Source organism: Sus scrofa, chromosome 18 (genome assembly GCF_000003025.6).
Source record: "Sus scrofa isolate TJ Tabasco breed Duroc chromosome 18, Sscrofa11.1, whole genome shotgun sequence".
Classification (NCBI taxonomy): domain Eukaryota; kingdom Metazoa; phylum Chordata; class Mammalia; order Artiodactyla; family Suidae; genus Sus; species Sus scrofa.
In genome coordinates, this window is record NC_010460.4 from 42,766,301 (window position 1) to 42,782,097 (window position 15,797).

The 15,797-nt window shown below is 45.2% G+C and overlaps 1 protein-coding gene across 2 annotated transcripts in view; it reads right to left on the minus strand.

Moving 5' to 3' along the window:
- Positions 1,152 to 15,797, minus strand: part of MTURN (maturin, neural progenitor differentiation regulator homolog) — a 34,658-nt gene continuing 20,012 nt past the window's right edge. The window contains exons 3-4 of one of the 2 annotated variants that reach the window (XM_021078481.1): positions 6,556 to 6,651; positions 1,152 to 5,287 (exon numbers count right to left, since the gene is read on the minus strand). In XM_021078481.1, the coding sequence (XP_020934140.1) occupies positions 5,261 to 5,287; positions 6,556 to 6,651 (123 nt within the window). In that variant the 3' untranslated portion in view covers positions 1,152 to 5,260. 2 annotated transcript variants of the gene reach the window in all.

A 15,797-nucleotide genomic window follows, 5' to 3' on the forward strand; every position in this document is an offset into this window, starting at 1 on the left:
TGCAAAGGAGAATGGGGGTCTTTCTAACGCCAGTCCCTGCACTTAGATGAAGGAGCCAGTCCTCAGTTTAAAAGGTCTATCTGGGAGTTCTCCTGTGGGGCAACAGGTTGAGGATCTGGTGTGGCCACTGCAGCTGCTTGTGCTGCTGCTCTGGGGGTGGGGGTGGGGGGTTCGATCCCTAGCTCAGGAACTTCCACATTCTGTGGGCCAAAAACAAAATAAAATTTTAAAAGTCTTTCTGGGAGTTCCCTGGTGGGCTAGCAGGTTAGGAATCTGGCATTATCACTGCTCTGGCTTGGGTCACTACTGTGGCACAGGTTCAATGCCTGGCCTGGGCACTTCTATATGCTATGGGCACAGCCAAAAAAAATATCTATCTGTGAGAGTGCTCAACAAACAGGAACAAAGAAATTCTCTTGAAAGAAAGGCTTTGTCTGAGGAAGCCCATGTCACCGCCCCTCTGAGGTCAGACTTACACTGAGATCTAGAATGCTTACTCCCCCCCGCCACCACCACTCATATAACCTCTGACAACAGCCAGGGTGGAAACAAAGCAGCATGAATTGTTATCTGAAACACACACACACACACACACCACACACACACACACACACACACACACACGAGCCTCTAGGCCATGCCTATTAAGAAAAAACTCAAATCTAATTTAACAATCTATGGAGACCTATTCATGTGGGGAAAGAAACTTGCTCTTAATCAAATAACAGGACTTAGCACCAACGGCCAGATTTATACTTTAAATGCCATTGTTTCTGAATAACAACTGGGGGGACAGTCATGGGAAATGGTGTCATGTCATCTAGAATGACCACAGCTTTCTAACTGGTGCCATAAAGGATTCCCAATTAGCACCCAAACCATCTAAATTCCAAGAGTGGAAACTTACTAAACACCAGCTACAGCATCCGGAGAGATGTATGTCTCCAAACACATCAGTTATTAACATATGAATCACATCAGTGTTTCTAGGAGTCTCCTCCCTCTCTCCCCGCCCTCCCTCCTGGCCCGATAACAGCAACCCCAAAGCTGGCTGGTGGCTCCTTTTCCCAGCTCCTCCTGTCTGCCAAGTTCAGTGCCCTCTAGGACCAATCTTGCCGGAGAGAGTAAACAAGAGGCACATATCACCAGAGTTCGGAGTTCGGAAGGCTCTTTAATAGCAAGCGAATGGTAATTACATCGTTGGATGAGCTCCTTGCTCTCAGGGGAGAGGGCGAGGAGCAGGTGTGGACAGGGTTCCATTTGGGGTTTACACGGCTTGAAGCATCTAACGAAGGTCAACATTTTTGGCAAACCCATTTCACAGTTTTGTCACTTACAAGAGATTTCTTTGAAAGGAAAAATAAAGGCAAAGAAAGCATACACACCCTGCCTGAAACGTTTCTTGCCTAAAAACCAAAACCCCCAAACTGTTCCTTGCTTTCACTTCTATGTGGACAGGCAAACGCTGCTCTCTTACACAAATTAAGACGGGTACCTAGAGAGCTGCAAGTTTTCCCGAGAACTGACAGTTTACTTTCTCCTCTAAAAAGCTGACATTGGTATAGAGGTCTGCAATGTATCTTATCTGCTTAGCTATCAGAAAGTACTTAGAGTTTAAAAAAAAAAAAAAATCTGAACAAAAACAAAACCAAAGGAAAAAAACAGGCAACGGCAGTTTTACAAAGGACAGACTGTCAGCTTTCTCTGGGGTACTGAATAACTTGAATACACACTTCTCAGCAAATTAAATGTTTATTTTTGTGTGGCCTGGTGCCGGCTTTTAACTACGTATGCCTGTTCAGCCCTACTGTGCTTTAAAGGGACTTTCTAACAACGTGACACGCTCAGAGTTCCTCTGTTTTCGTCATCCAAATCGAAATAAAAATATCAAAGACCACGCATGATTTTCAACAATTTGCTCAACGTGGACATCACGTTGCCACGGATACCAGTGGCTACTGGCATGGTGGCAAGTTTGAGAAACTTTCTGTACAAAATCTAAAAGACTTCAGCCTTTCGGGTCACACCTGCTATCACCAAACCCAGCTAATGGACTATGCCTTTATGGGAGAGGATTCGTTTTGAATTTTTTAGAAAATTGAGGCTTCTCTGGCAAACTGAAGACTAAGCAGTCAGGCAGTGGCATCTCTTTGGAGTTAATATCACTAAAGGGAAGAGGGATCTGGGATCTGCTTGAGTTTTAATTGTGCTCGTGCTACAACCTGGAAGTGCGGTGAAGCAGGTGGGCTCTGCCCTTAGGCCCGCTTTGCTGACACCAAGGTCAAGTTTGAGTCGGTTCTGCCTGCCAGGTGGTTGGAGCCCCAGTCAGATCTGTGGGCACTTCGGAAACACAGACCGCTCTGGTTGGCAGCTGGTTCGGTGAGGACTAGAACTCCCAGATTTGCAGGGCACCTGTTGTCTCCTGGGCTGGGGGGCATTTTTAAAGCCGCAAAGCCACCCCCAACAGGCAGGTAGTCTCTTTGAGGAAAGCTGGCTCCTAGTAAGACAGCCAGGAAACCGGTTCTCTTGTACTGGACAGGATAACTGCCTCTTGGCTTATTGATTGTTAAACAGTCAGACCCTAAACTCTCCCCATTCTATCTGCCTCATCTCCTCCTGCCCCAGGTTAAGTTCTGCCTACTCCCCTATGTCTCTCAAACCCGGAAAATCAGATCTGGTCATCATACCACAGCTTCCCAAAGCGTTTTTATTTTATTTTTATTTTTTGGCTACACCTATTTTTCGGCATATGGAAACTCCCAGGCTGGGGATCAAACCCATGCCGCCTCAGAGACAATGCCAGGTTCTTAACCCACTGCCACAGCGGGAACTCCCCAATTTGATCTTTTAATACGCAAGGCAGATTCCTAACATATAAGGGCCCGTGACGCTCTAGTATCACAGCTCCCCTAGATCCACACGCTTTGTGCTCTCAGGAAACAGAAGCAATGTTTAGAGGTGAACTTGTGCTGGGGAAGGGTCTCTGCTCCTGTGTGGAAACTGACAGTGACCACGACAGGTGAGACACTTAAGAACACTGGAGGCCTCAGTCTGGCATAGGACCCAAGGAGAATCTCTAAACAGGAGACGATTCCTGTGCGAGGCACGGGGAAGAGCACTGGGAGCAGCTGGGAGCCCAGAGGCTTGAGGGGACCCTGCAGTGCCCAGGGCGGTGGCAGGCATGGTGTGGGCATCTCACCTCCCAACAGAATTTGCTCTCTGACTCCCCAGAGTCTGCTCGGTATGATCACCAGGCACCGAAGAGTAACCGAAAGGAGCCGGAAAAAAAAAAAAAAAAAAAAAAAAAGTTGTCTCTGTGATGCACTCAAACCTGGGATCAAGGTTCTGGAATGTTATCATAGGCATGACTTCACAGCTAACCTACCAGGAGCAACAAGCATTCGCTCCCCTATCCACACACACACACACACACACACACACACACACACACACACACACTTTCTCTACTACTCTCTTTGTCTCTGCTGGATGACACGGCCAAAAAGCTCTCCTCTTCCACTCTCTTCCAGCCATTCTTCATGCCCATGTCCTCCTCCCAGTCAAGCTCATTCTACCTCCAAAGCCCCAGACCGTCAGGACACAAAGAGATTCCAGGCCTTCCGAGCGGAGGGTGCGCAACTGGGGCATGCTTGCCTTCCACATCTCTGGGGCCCTCCTTGGCCCCCTCGCCCAAGGAACGAATCTCGCCAGCCCCTCAGCATCACTCCTGGAGGCTTCAGACACTCACAGACCAGCACAAACATGTTCTAAGGTCATCCTGGGCCAGGATCCTAAGGACAGTAAGATTCAACATGTACTTCCTTTGCACTGCCTGAAAAGTGTCCTTGATTGTTGCTTTACACACACGCGCGCACACACACACACACACACACACGGTAAGGCGGTTAAGGAAGGACAGTGGTTAAAGCAGGAAGATCAAACAACCCCACTTCTCGCTAGTGAAGTGACTTCCCCAAGGGCACGCGGGCCCTGGCAGGGTCAGGACTAAACCCAGGTCTCTCTCCCAGGCCTGGGTCTACACTCCCCCCGGGGCCCCACACTGCCTCTCGGTAGGTGTGTTTACGTGTTCGTGAGTCTGGGACCTGTCTAGCCAGGGAACCATTTCGATAACAAGAACCACAGGCTGCCTGCACCCCTGACCGGCCAGGGGAAGCTCTGCTCTGAAGCCACGCGCGACCCCAAGAGAAAATCCGCGCTGCGAGGACCGTTAGCGTGCACGTGTGCGTGTGTGTCAGCAGCCAGCACTGGCGGGGAGGTGCCAGCACTGGCGGGGAGGTGCCAGCACTGGCGGGGAGGTGCACATTGGAAACGAAGCTTCAGAGGAAACAATCCGATTTGCAAGCACCTTTTGGGGCTTCGCCGCAAAAATAAGTAACACACAGCGATGTTCTCCCCTCGCCCTGGGGCAGAACAAAAACCGGATTTCTCCCTGGCTCCCTGAAGGGCTGAGTCCATCTCAGCTCAATTTTTATAAACCGAGCACATTAACATAATACTACAGCAATGCGTTTGATCAAAACTTAAACACCTTTTTGATCAAATAAATTTTATGCTCATGTCCACCCTACTTCCAAACATACGTAAATTCAGATTTTAAGCCTTTGCATACAAAACTCCAGTTTACCTTTGAATGGAGCAAGCTAGTCAAGCTTCTGGAGGTCGGTGGCAGAAGTCATGTTTTGGGCGCGTTTAGAGACCAGGGCCCTGCCTCCTGGAGGTGTAGCTTCCAGTCACCTGTGCTCAGGTACGCAGCCAATAAGAACACCAGCAAGGGACTGGGCAGCACGAGCCGCCTGCCCCACTGGATAAACCCCCAAGGTTTGTTTTGTTAACAGGCTACTCAGAAGGAAATTCATTTCACTTGAAGTTAACCTTTAATAGGTTTTTCCAAGAAGAAAAACAAACGTGGTAACTGAAGCACAGATGGAAACCACTATATTATTTTACCCAATGACTGAACACTGCAGGACCCCGTTTTACCACGAGCAGCTGTGCGCCTCACAGCACCAATCAATTAAACAGAAAATGTTGAGATAATCAGGTTGACATCGACATGCCTGGAAGATATACAAGGCTCCCATCAGCTCCGTGGCCTCTGCTGCTGCTGCTTTTTTTTTTTTTTTTTTTTCCATCCAAAACTTTGACGCCCCCGCAGGCACGTGTATGCATGTTAAAAACAGGTCCATCCCAGATGTTATGTTGAGTCGAGTGTTGTAAAAGAGGCAATCTGCATCCTATGTTATTTGAACCAGAGATGTAGAAGGATCTAAGAAAAATGAATGTTTTAAATAATTCCACGTTAGTGTTACAAAGTATCCCCCCCCCACCCCCGCCACGTCTCTGCTGCTAAATGATGCCAGCAGTGTTTCCAGTTAGTTGTCGGAGGATATTGATCATTAAAACGTCCCCTCTGAACCAAGCTAACCCAGGATTCAAAGACCCCCTACCTTCACACCACTTTAAAACTTCACTGCAATTAGGTTCCTTAAAGCACTTACAATTGTTTAATAAATTACACAGTGGGATCATTTTCTTGACTTTTTTTTTAAGGAATAAAAGATAGATTAAGAAAGTAAAGAAGGATTCCATCATATCTAAAAAACATTTTTTTTAATCCTGGTTTATTTTCCCCTTTAAATTTATCTATGGCTTCAAAGTTTAAGTGGCACTTGGATTTGGGATGTTTTCGTGATTTAACAAGTTGCCATCTTGTTATAAAGAGAGAAGGTCAATGTTTCATTTCATAGGTGGGGTGGCTTAGAAACATTTTAAAGTCAATGATTTACGTCACCCCATTTATATTCTCCACTATTAGCCTTTAAAAGTGGCTTTGGAATCAGCATGTTTTAAAATAATCGAACATGCAAGTCATGTTTATACCTAACCATGAACCAGCTGCTATATATCCAGGTACCTTAGTAATGGCAGAACACTTAAACGAAGGCTCCTTTGCCTCTCTTACCCTCTTAATCCAAAACTAAGTAATTCTTTTTTTCTGCCCTTGTATTTGTACTTGTGCAGTTTAATGACTAGGTATTAAAACTCATGCTTTATAAGCAAACCTTCCACTTACATACACTTAAAAGGTACATAAAAAGTGCAGACTGCATTTCTTCTCTGCCATGCTTTCCCTCGATAATGTCACCTGCGATGACTCAAAACACATCCTTAATACATTCAGAGTTCTCGACAGTCGAGTCAGCAAATGTTAGCTCTCCAACATAAACCCAAGAGAGAACAGTCAGCCACAAGACGGACTCCAAATTCAAAACGGCAAAGGCTAACAAGACAACTCCACAGAGACCCACCGAAATGGGAGTAAAATTCAGGTCACTTCTGAGCAAAGCTCATCCCAGATATTTTGTGGTCATTAAAAAGGTATTTCATTTTTAATTTGGATGCTGGGAGTCAGCCGTCCTGTTTCGAAGTGCTAATGCAAAATGCTAACCCAGGAGCTTGTAAACCCCCCTCGGGTACCACGGGGCTCACGCTCCTTCTCAGGTGGGAGCCCTTGGAAGTCTACTGCTGACTGACCCCCATTTGGGGGTGGTCGGCCTCTGGCTCCTCCTCTTCCACATCTGCACTGTATTCTTCAAACGCGTCGTCATCTGCATCTGGAAGCCCCAGTAACTGCGGGGGAGAGAAGAGAGGCAGGTGTGAGTGCCAAAGGGCCCCGAGGCAGGAGGACCCCCAAAGGCATCTGACCCACATTGGACAGCACTTACGACGAAGGGGGCAAGGACATACAACAGAGAAACGACAGTCATGGCAATAAGCAGTGCTGGGAAAAGTGGACAGCTCCATGTAAGAGAATGAGATGACAACATCCCGCCCACACCATATACAAAAATAAACTCCAATGGATTAAAGACCTAAATGCAAGACCTGAAACCATGGAACTCCTAGGAGAGAACACAGGCAGAACACTCTTTGACATAAATCGTAGCAATATTTTTTTGGATCTGTTTCCTGAGGCAAAAGAAATAAAAGCAAAAATAAACAAATGGGACCTAACGGAACCTGAAAGCTTTTGCACAGCAAAGAAAATCATCAACAAAACAAAAAGACAACCTACTGAACAGGACAAAACACTTGCAAATGATATGACTGATAAGGGGTTAATATCCGGAATACATAAACAGCTCCTACAATTCAATCAAAAAACAGGCAGAAGATCTAAATAGACACCATTCCAAAGAAGAAATACAGATGGCCAACAGACACATGAAAAGATGCTCAGCATGGCTAATTATTAGAGAAATGCAAATCAAACCCACAATGAGCTATCACCTCAAACTTCAGAATGGCTATTAACAGAAAGTCTACAAACAGCAAATGTTGAAGAGGATGTGGAGACAAGGGAACCCTTGTACACTGTTGGTGGGCATGTAAACTGGTGCAGCCACTATGGAAAACAGTATGGATCTTCCTCAGAAAATTAAACATGGAACTATCACATGACCCAGCAATGCTACTCCTGGGTACACATGTAAAAAAATGAAAACACTAATTCAAAAAGACAGATGTCGAGTTCCATCGTGGTTCAGCAGGTTAAGAACCCAACCAGCATCCATGAGGACACAGTTCAATCCCTGGCCTCATTCAGTGGGTTAAGGATCTGGCATTGCCGTGAGCCGTGGTGTAGGTTGCAGATGTGGCTTGGATCTGCTGTGGCTGTGGCTGTGGTGTAGGGTGGCAGCTGTAGCTCCAATTAGACCCCTAGCCTGGGAAACTCCATATGCTGCAGGTGAGGCCCTGAAAAGACAAAAAAAAAAAAAAAGATACATGTACCCCAACGTTCACAGCAGCATTATTTACAACAGTCAAGATATGGAAGTAAACAAAAACCAAGCAGGAGGCATAACTCTCCCAAACTTCAAGAAATACTACAAAGCCAAAGTCATCAAAACAGTGTGGTAATGGTATCAAAACAGACAGACAGACCAATGGAACAGAATAGAGAGCCCAGAAATAAACCCTGACACCTATGGTCAATTAATCTTTGACAAGGGAGGCAAGAACATAAAATGGGAAAAAGAAAGTCTATTCAGCAAGCATTGCTGGGAAACCTGGACAGCTGCATGCAAAGCAATGAAACTAGAACACACCCTCACACCATGCACAAAAATAAACTCAAAATGGCTGAAAGACTTCAATATACGACAGGACACCATCAAACTCCTAGAAGAAAACACAGGCAAAACACTCTCTGACATCAACATCATGAATATTTTCTCAGGTCAGTCTCCCAAAGCAATAGAAATTAGAGCAAAAATAAACCCATAGGACCTCATCAAACTGAAAAGCTTTCGCACAGCAAAGGAAACCAAAAAGAAAACAAAAAGACAACTTACAGAATGGGAGAAAATAGTTTCAAATGATGCAACCGACAAGGCTTAATCTCTAGAATATATAAACAACTTATACAACCCAAAAGCAAAAAAGCCAATCAATCAATGGAAAAATGGGCAAAAGACCTGAACAGACATTTCTCCAAAGAAGATATACAGATGGCCAACAAACACATGAAAAAATGCTCAACATCGCTGGTTATAAGAGAAATGCAAATCAAAACTACCATGAGATATCACCTCACACCAGTCAGAATGGCCATCATTAATAAATGCACAAATAACAAGTGCTGGAGGGGCTGTGGAGAAAAGGGAACCCTCTTGCACTGTTGGTGGGAATGTAAACTGGTACAGCCACTATGGAGGACAGTTTGGAGATACCTTAGAAATCTACACATAGAACTTCCATAGGACCCTGCAATCCCACTCTTGGGCATCTATCCGGACACAGCTCTACTTAAAAGAGGCACATGCACCCGCATGTTCATTGCAGCACTATTCACAATAGCCAGGACATGGAAACAACCCAAATGTCCATCGACAGATGATTGGATTCGGAAGATGTGGTATATATACACAATGGAATACTACTCAGCCATAAAAAAGAATGACATAATGCCATTTGCAGCCACATGGATGGAGCTAGAGAATCTCATACTGAGTGAAATGAGCCAGAAAGACAAAGACAAATACCATATGATATCACTTATAACCGGAATCAAATATCCAGCACAAATGAACATCTCCTCAGAAAAGAAAATCATGGACTTGGAGAAAAGACTCGTGGCTGCCTGATGGGAGGGGGAGGGAGTGGGAGGGATCGGGAGCTTGGGCTTATCAGACACAACTTAGAATAGATTTACAAGGAGATCCTGCTGAATAGCATTGAGAACTTTGTCTAGATACTCATGTTGCAACAGAAGAAAGGGTGGGGAAAAAAATGTAATTGTAATGTATACATGTAAGGATAACCTGACCCCCTTGCTGTACAGTGGGAAAATAAAAAAATGAAAAAAAAAAAGATATGGAAGTAACCTAACTGTCCGTCAACAGAGGAATGGATAAAGAAGATGTGAGACATGCACGTGCACACACACGCACACACACACACACACACACACACACAGGAATATTACTCATTGATAAAAAAAAGAATGAAATTCTGCTATTTGCAACAACATGGATACACCTAGAGAGTATTATGCTTAGTGAAATAATTCAGACAAATACTCTTTTGTCATGCATGTGTGGACTCTAAAAAATACAACAAATGAATGTGTGTAACAAAGCAGAAAAAGAGTCACAGACTAGGGATGACCCGTGAAGAGAGGGAAGAAGAGGGGACGAAACAGGGGTATGGGATTAAGAGATACAAATTACTATGTATAAAATAAATAAGCAACAAGAATATATTGTACAGCACAAGGAAAATGTAGCCATTGTTTTGCAATAGCTTTAAGTGGAATATAATCTATAAACATACTGAATCACTATGTTGTACACTTGAAACTAATATAATATTGTAAATCAATAATACTTCAATTAAAAAAAAATCAGCACCGCTTAACAGGACTTAACACAGCAGCTACGGATTGCTCATGGGAGTCAACTACCTCTACAGTTATTTTCATAAATTTATTGGATGGAAATGTCAATCCTTCAATGGACTGGTACCCAAAAGGCTAGGTTATACTGGAGAGCCTAGAGATCCTGTAAGTATTAAACCTGGCACCACATCCATGTATGAATGAAGATATAATATCTATGTCCACATATATATCTGAGCTGTTAGCACTGGTACAATGAACAGTGCTGACTATCCCATCAAGCTGTTAAAAACTGGAGTTCCCGTCGTGGCTCAGAGGTAGTGAACCTGACTAGTATCCATGAGGACGTGGGTTCAATCCCTGGGTCTCGCTCAGTGGGTTGAGGATCTGACATTGCCATGAGCCGAAGTGTAGGTGGCAGACAGGGCTTGGATTTGGCGTTGCTATGGCTGTGGTGTAGGCCAGCAGCTACAGCTCTGATTTGACCCCTACCCTGGGAACCTCCATATGCCATGGGTGCAGCCCTAAAAAGACAAAAAAAAAAAGAAAGAAGATGTTAAAAATCTATTCCCTGCTATATTTTCTCCCCTAAAAACGTATGCTGCTATTATTCATCACACACATATAAAAATATAAAAACTACTAAAATGTTCTACAAAAATGGTTAAATAAATTATTTAACACCATTTATTCAGAAAGTGGAAGCTTACGTATCATACACTTAAATATTTTTGAATAACTTAATGATATAAAAGTATGCTCATGTATGTAAAAAGAACATGAAAATCGCATCTTCATTATGATACAAATTTTCTTAAAAAGTATGCACAGATGCATGGAAAAAAGACTTCAATGAAATATATTCAAATTTTAAGAGTATTTTTTTTGGACTTTGTATTTTGTGATTACAGGTAAATTTTTTTCCTTTTCATCTTTTTGTAATTTTCAAATGCCCCATAATTACCATCAGGGAAATTCACAATAAAATATACAGCAAACATTTTCTTAAAGCACTGGCCGTCCTGGGTTAGAAACTGTGAGTGCCCTTTGCTGATGGATGAAAGCTCTGGTGCTGGCAGGAAGCCATGGCCACAGGCATCTTGGCCTCACCTGCCATCACGGGGCTGCCATCCCACAGCTCCTTGGTGAACCTTTCTCTCTTGGTGGCTCCTTGGTTGATCATTTTCAGGCGACCTCACTGAATAGCCCTATGATCCAAACCCTAGCGATGTTAAGGACAAATAAGACAGACCGTTCCATTTATGCTGCACTGCCTCCCAGCACCCTGCCACCCGCCCCCTTCCCAGTCCCTCCCAAAAGCTTACATGAGGAAAGGGTAAGCAGAGGTCTGATCAAACTAACACCTTGACTCTGAAGTTCTTGGACCACCCCTCCAGACCTCACAGCGCCTTATGAATAGTCAGGACAAAATCATCAGCCAGGCATTATGCATCATGTGATGCACGTGGCCTGCCGAGGCAGACCCGCGCCTTCTGCTTTGAGCTCCGAGCGCTGCGGCTGTCTCAGGGATACTGCTGACCCGGGTGGGGGGCAGGAGGGGTGCATCTCAGCCTGTCGGAAGAGTTTGCAGCAACCTGCTGTGTGCTTGAGAGAAGGCGGAAGCCCCCTTCTCCTACTACTGTCTCCCTTCCGTATCTTAGTGGGGGGAATAAAAGGTCAAGTTTGCCTCTAAAGAAGGCAAAAAGATGGCTGTTTACCATGAATGCAGATGACTACTATTTTGGTGTTCAATTAGATTTCAAGAGCTGCTCCAGGACACAGCAAGATGAAAGCATCAAATGAGTGGTAACATTTTTTTTTTTTTTTTTTTTTTGTCCTTTAGGGCTGTATTGCTGCATGTGAAAGTTCCCGGGCTAGGGCTTGAATGGGTGCTATAGCTCCTAGCCTACACCACAGCCACAGCAATGCAGGATCCAAGCCGAAGCTGCAACCTACACTACAGCTCAGGGCAACACCGGATTCTTAACCCACTGAGCAGGGCCAAGGATGGAACCCGAGTTCTCATGGATCCCAGCTGGGTTTGTTACCATTGAGCCTCGACAGGAACTCCTGGTAACATTTAAATAGCTGATAAAATATATTGTTGCCACTACCAAGAACTCCAGAATCACCTAAATGCTAAAAGACGGTGCACTGACTTAATAAGACACGTGGAGTTCTCGCTGTGGCACAACGGGATCAGCAGCATCTCTGGAGCGCTGGGACACACGTTCAATCCCCGGCCTGATACAGTGGGTTAAGAATCTGGCACTGCTGCACGTGCAGTGTAGGTTGCAACTGCAGCTTGGATCTGATCTGGGAGCTCCATATGCTGCAGGGAAGCCAAAGAACAGGAAAAAAAAATGTAACTCCTCATCACACTGAAAGGATACCCCTGCAAAAAGGAATGGTCAGTGGGTTCCTTCTCAGTTAACAAACCTGACTGGCTGCTGGGAGCCCTGGGTTCAGAAGGATTCTGAGGCTCAGTGGGATCAATCAGGGTCAGGTCAGTTAGCAAGGCACTTTATGGCCATCTTGTCCTAAAGTGACATGCCGTTGATTATTCTTTTTCATAATGTATTTAGATAATTCACACGGAGCCAAACTGCAGGTACCTTTCAACATCCGCCCCCTCCTCAGCTTAGGGTGGCTTGTAGAAGAGGTTCCAGCAAGCCAAGCATCATTCCCACCTCCCTCCCCTCTCCCCTCTTCCTTGCTCCCTACCTTCCCTTCCAAGTGAACCTAAAGCACATAGTTCTAGGGCTAGAGCATCGGCCTCCCGGGAGCCCCCCCCCCCCCGCCTCCCCCAGCTTTGGCAGGAATCATCCAGAGGCTAATCTGAGAGCTGCTCACGGCCTTCCTAACAGGAGGGAGAGAGGAGAGAAGCAGCTCTCAGGATGTTTTAGGCACCTTGGTAAAGGGTCTGCAGATTCACAGAGTGTGGAAAAGGCACTGAATCTGGGGTCCAGAAGCCAGAGCTCTAGTTGCGGACCTCAACTGAGCCACTGCCTCCGCGTCTTTCTGCTCTACTTCAGAAAAACTATGGAGATTAAATGAGAAAGTGAACATGGCCATGGCCTGCTATCCACAAAGCCTGGTGGGACTTATCTAATTGCATTATATCATTTTGCTTCCCATTTTAGAGCACAGCCAGTTCAATTCATGAAGAGGGGAGTTACTGCTGCACCAGTAGACTGTCTCCAGCCCCTGCTTCTCCCTCTCTCCTCTGCTGGGCTTGCTTCTGGACCATCTCATTGCTAATGACTACTGCGGGAAGTAGGAAGAGAAGAAACTCAAGTCCACCAGCCTCTAAGTTTGATTCTCAGGCTTATCCGCCACTGAACCCAAACAATTTTGTCATACCACAGTCAAAAATAATAGGTAGTATTGGTTAAGCTACTATCTGCGAGGCACTGTCTGAGCAGCTTTTCTGTATATTAATTCCTTTGGTCCTCATAATAACCCTTAGATGTAGTACCTACAGGTGTTGAGTGAATTTGCCCAGAGGTGCCCAGTAAGCATCGGAGCAGGATTCAAACCTAGGCCTGCAGACTGCTGACTTTGCACACCTAACCACCAGGCGACCTGGGAAATTCGCTTCCAGGAGTCCATGCTGTTCCTGTAGCTGCAGGCTTTAGTGTTTTCTACTGGGTAATAATACCCTTTTTGAAAAAATTCAAAAGGCGATGTTAATGTCCTCATTTATGGGTCTACAATTTGGAAGCATGCAAAGGAGAACAGAAAAAGCCCTAGAGCTAGAATTTGCCTGGGATTCCAAAGGCCATGATACAGACATGTAATAATTCAGCATTTCTGCCTGTCTTCACTCTCATCTACGGTATAGGTCAGCCTTAATTTAACTTCTGAGGTACCAGAGGCAGGGGTTGGGAAGAGAATTCAGTGAAGGCCGTCAAAAAGGAAACTTTCAGTTGTAAATGAAATAAGTACTCTGGACGTCAGGTACCTCGTGATAAATATCATTCACATAGCTGTATGCTATACGCTTCAAGTCGTTAAGAGAGAAAATCCTTAGCGTTCTCATCACAAGAAAAAAAAAGGTTTTTTTCTTATTTCTTTAATTTTGTATTTACATGAGATGATGGATGTTCACTAAACTTCTTGGGGTATTCATTTCATGATGTGTGGAAGTCGAATCATTATGCTATGCATCTTCAACTTATACAGGGCTGTACATCAATTATATTTCAATAAAACTGGAAGAGGGGAAAAAAAGAATAGATCGAATAGCCAGATTGGGAAAAGAATATAAATTTCTGGATCCAAGTTTTTAACAGTCAAGAAGACACATCGGAAACAGGAGTATGAACAGCCTGGGAAGAATCCTGGAGTCCCTGCTTTTATTACACCCACACATTCTTATAAGAAAAAGCAGACAGGCCAAGAAATCCTGTCAAGAATATTTAAATTACTCCTGATAGTGAGAATCATTCATTCGCTCTCTCTCTCTCTTTCTTTTTTTGTCTTTTTAGGGCCATACCTGTGGCATATGGAGGTTCCCAGGCTAGGGGTCAAATCGGAGTTGCAGCTGCCAGCCTACACCACAGCCACAGCAAGGCAAGATCCGAGTCACGTCTGTGACCTGCACCGCAGCTCACAGCAACACCAGATCCATAACCCACTGAGCGAGGCCAGGGATTGAACCTGTATCCTCATGGATACTAGTCGGGTTCATTACTGCTGAGCCACAAAGGGAACTCCTAAAATCATTCATTCTTATTTAGGTAAAATTTTTTTCAGTTGACTAGAAAGAACTCTTTAAGATCGCTCTGGACAACAGTGGTAGATTCCCAGGGTCTTGCTGTCCACCAACCTTCCTCGGAATAACCTCTGATCACGTAAGAACTACTGGGGCCCACCCGTCCTAACAGGGGTGTACTTGAGGGGTGGAGACGCCAAACAAAGCTCTCCAGACTCAAGAGGGTATCGGTTATCTGTAGGACTAACTCCAGGTCTTTTGGAAAGTGGTATAAACTAGCTGGGGCTCTATACAGCTGGCATTTAGCATCTGCTATCTCTGAAGGGGGCACTCACTCAAACACCTGGGCTAGCATGCCTTTATGAAAGAAGGGGAGGTGGTATCTGAGCCTTGGACAGCACAGGCAACCAGCCTGGCCTTTGGCACTTCCAGGAAGTGCCCTGTGGCTTCAGAGGATTCTGGATTCTTCTTTTTAGGGCCACACCTGTAGCATATGGAAGTTCCCAGGCTAGGGGTTGAATCAGAGCTTCAGCTGCCGGCCTACACCACAGCCACAGCAACGAGGGATCTGAGCCACGTCTGCAACCTACACTGCAGCTCACGGCAACGCTGGATCCCTAACCCACTGAGCAAGGCCAGGGATCGAACCCAAATCCTCATGGATGCTACTGATTGGTTTCCTCTGTGCCACAACAGGAACTCCCCCCAGAGGATTCTTTGAAGCAGCATCTCTCACACTTTGCTGTGTATATGACTGTATATGTATCTGACTCCTCCAGGGGTCTACCTAATATGTAGATTCTGATTCCGTGGGGCTGGGTGGGACCTCAGATTCTGCATTCCTAACAAGCTTCCAGGTGATGGGGATACTGCTGGTCCAGGAACCACACTCTGAGTACTGAGACTCTAAAGCATTTGTGGAATTTGTCACCATTTATCTTAATGATCCATCATGCTGGTGGTACCAAGAAAGCTCCAATGGGATTCTGGTCGGTCTGTTTTCCTGATACTAGGAAAAAATAAAAGACGTAGGTGGCAAGATGGGCATAAGACCGAATGGGCCAGAGCAGCAGCTCCTCACTTCCTCCGGCAGCTGTCACACTTTCTACCAAAGACAAGGTTTGAATGCTCATAACAGGAGCAAAAACCAAAAGCCACAAT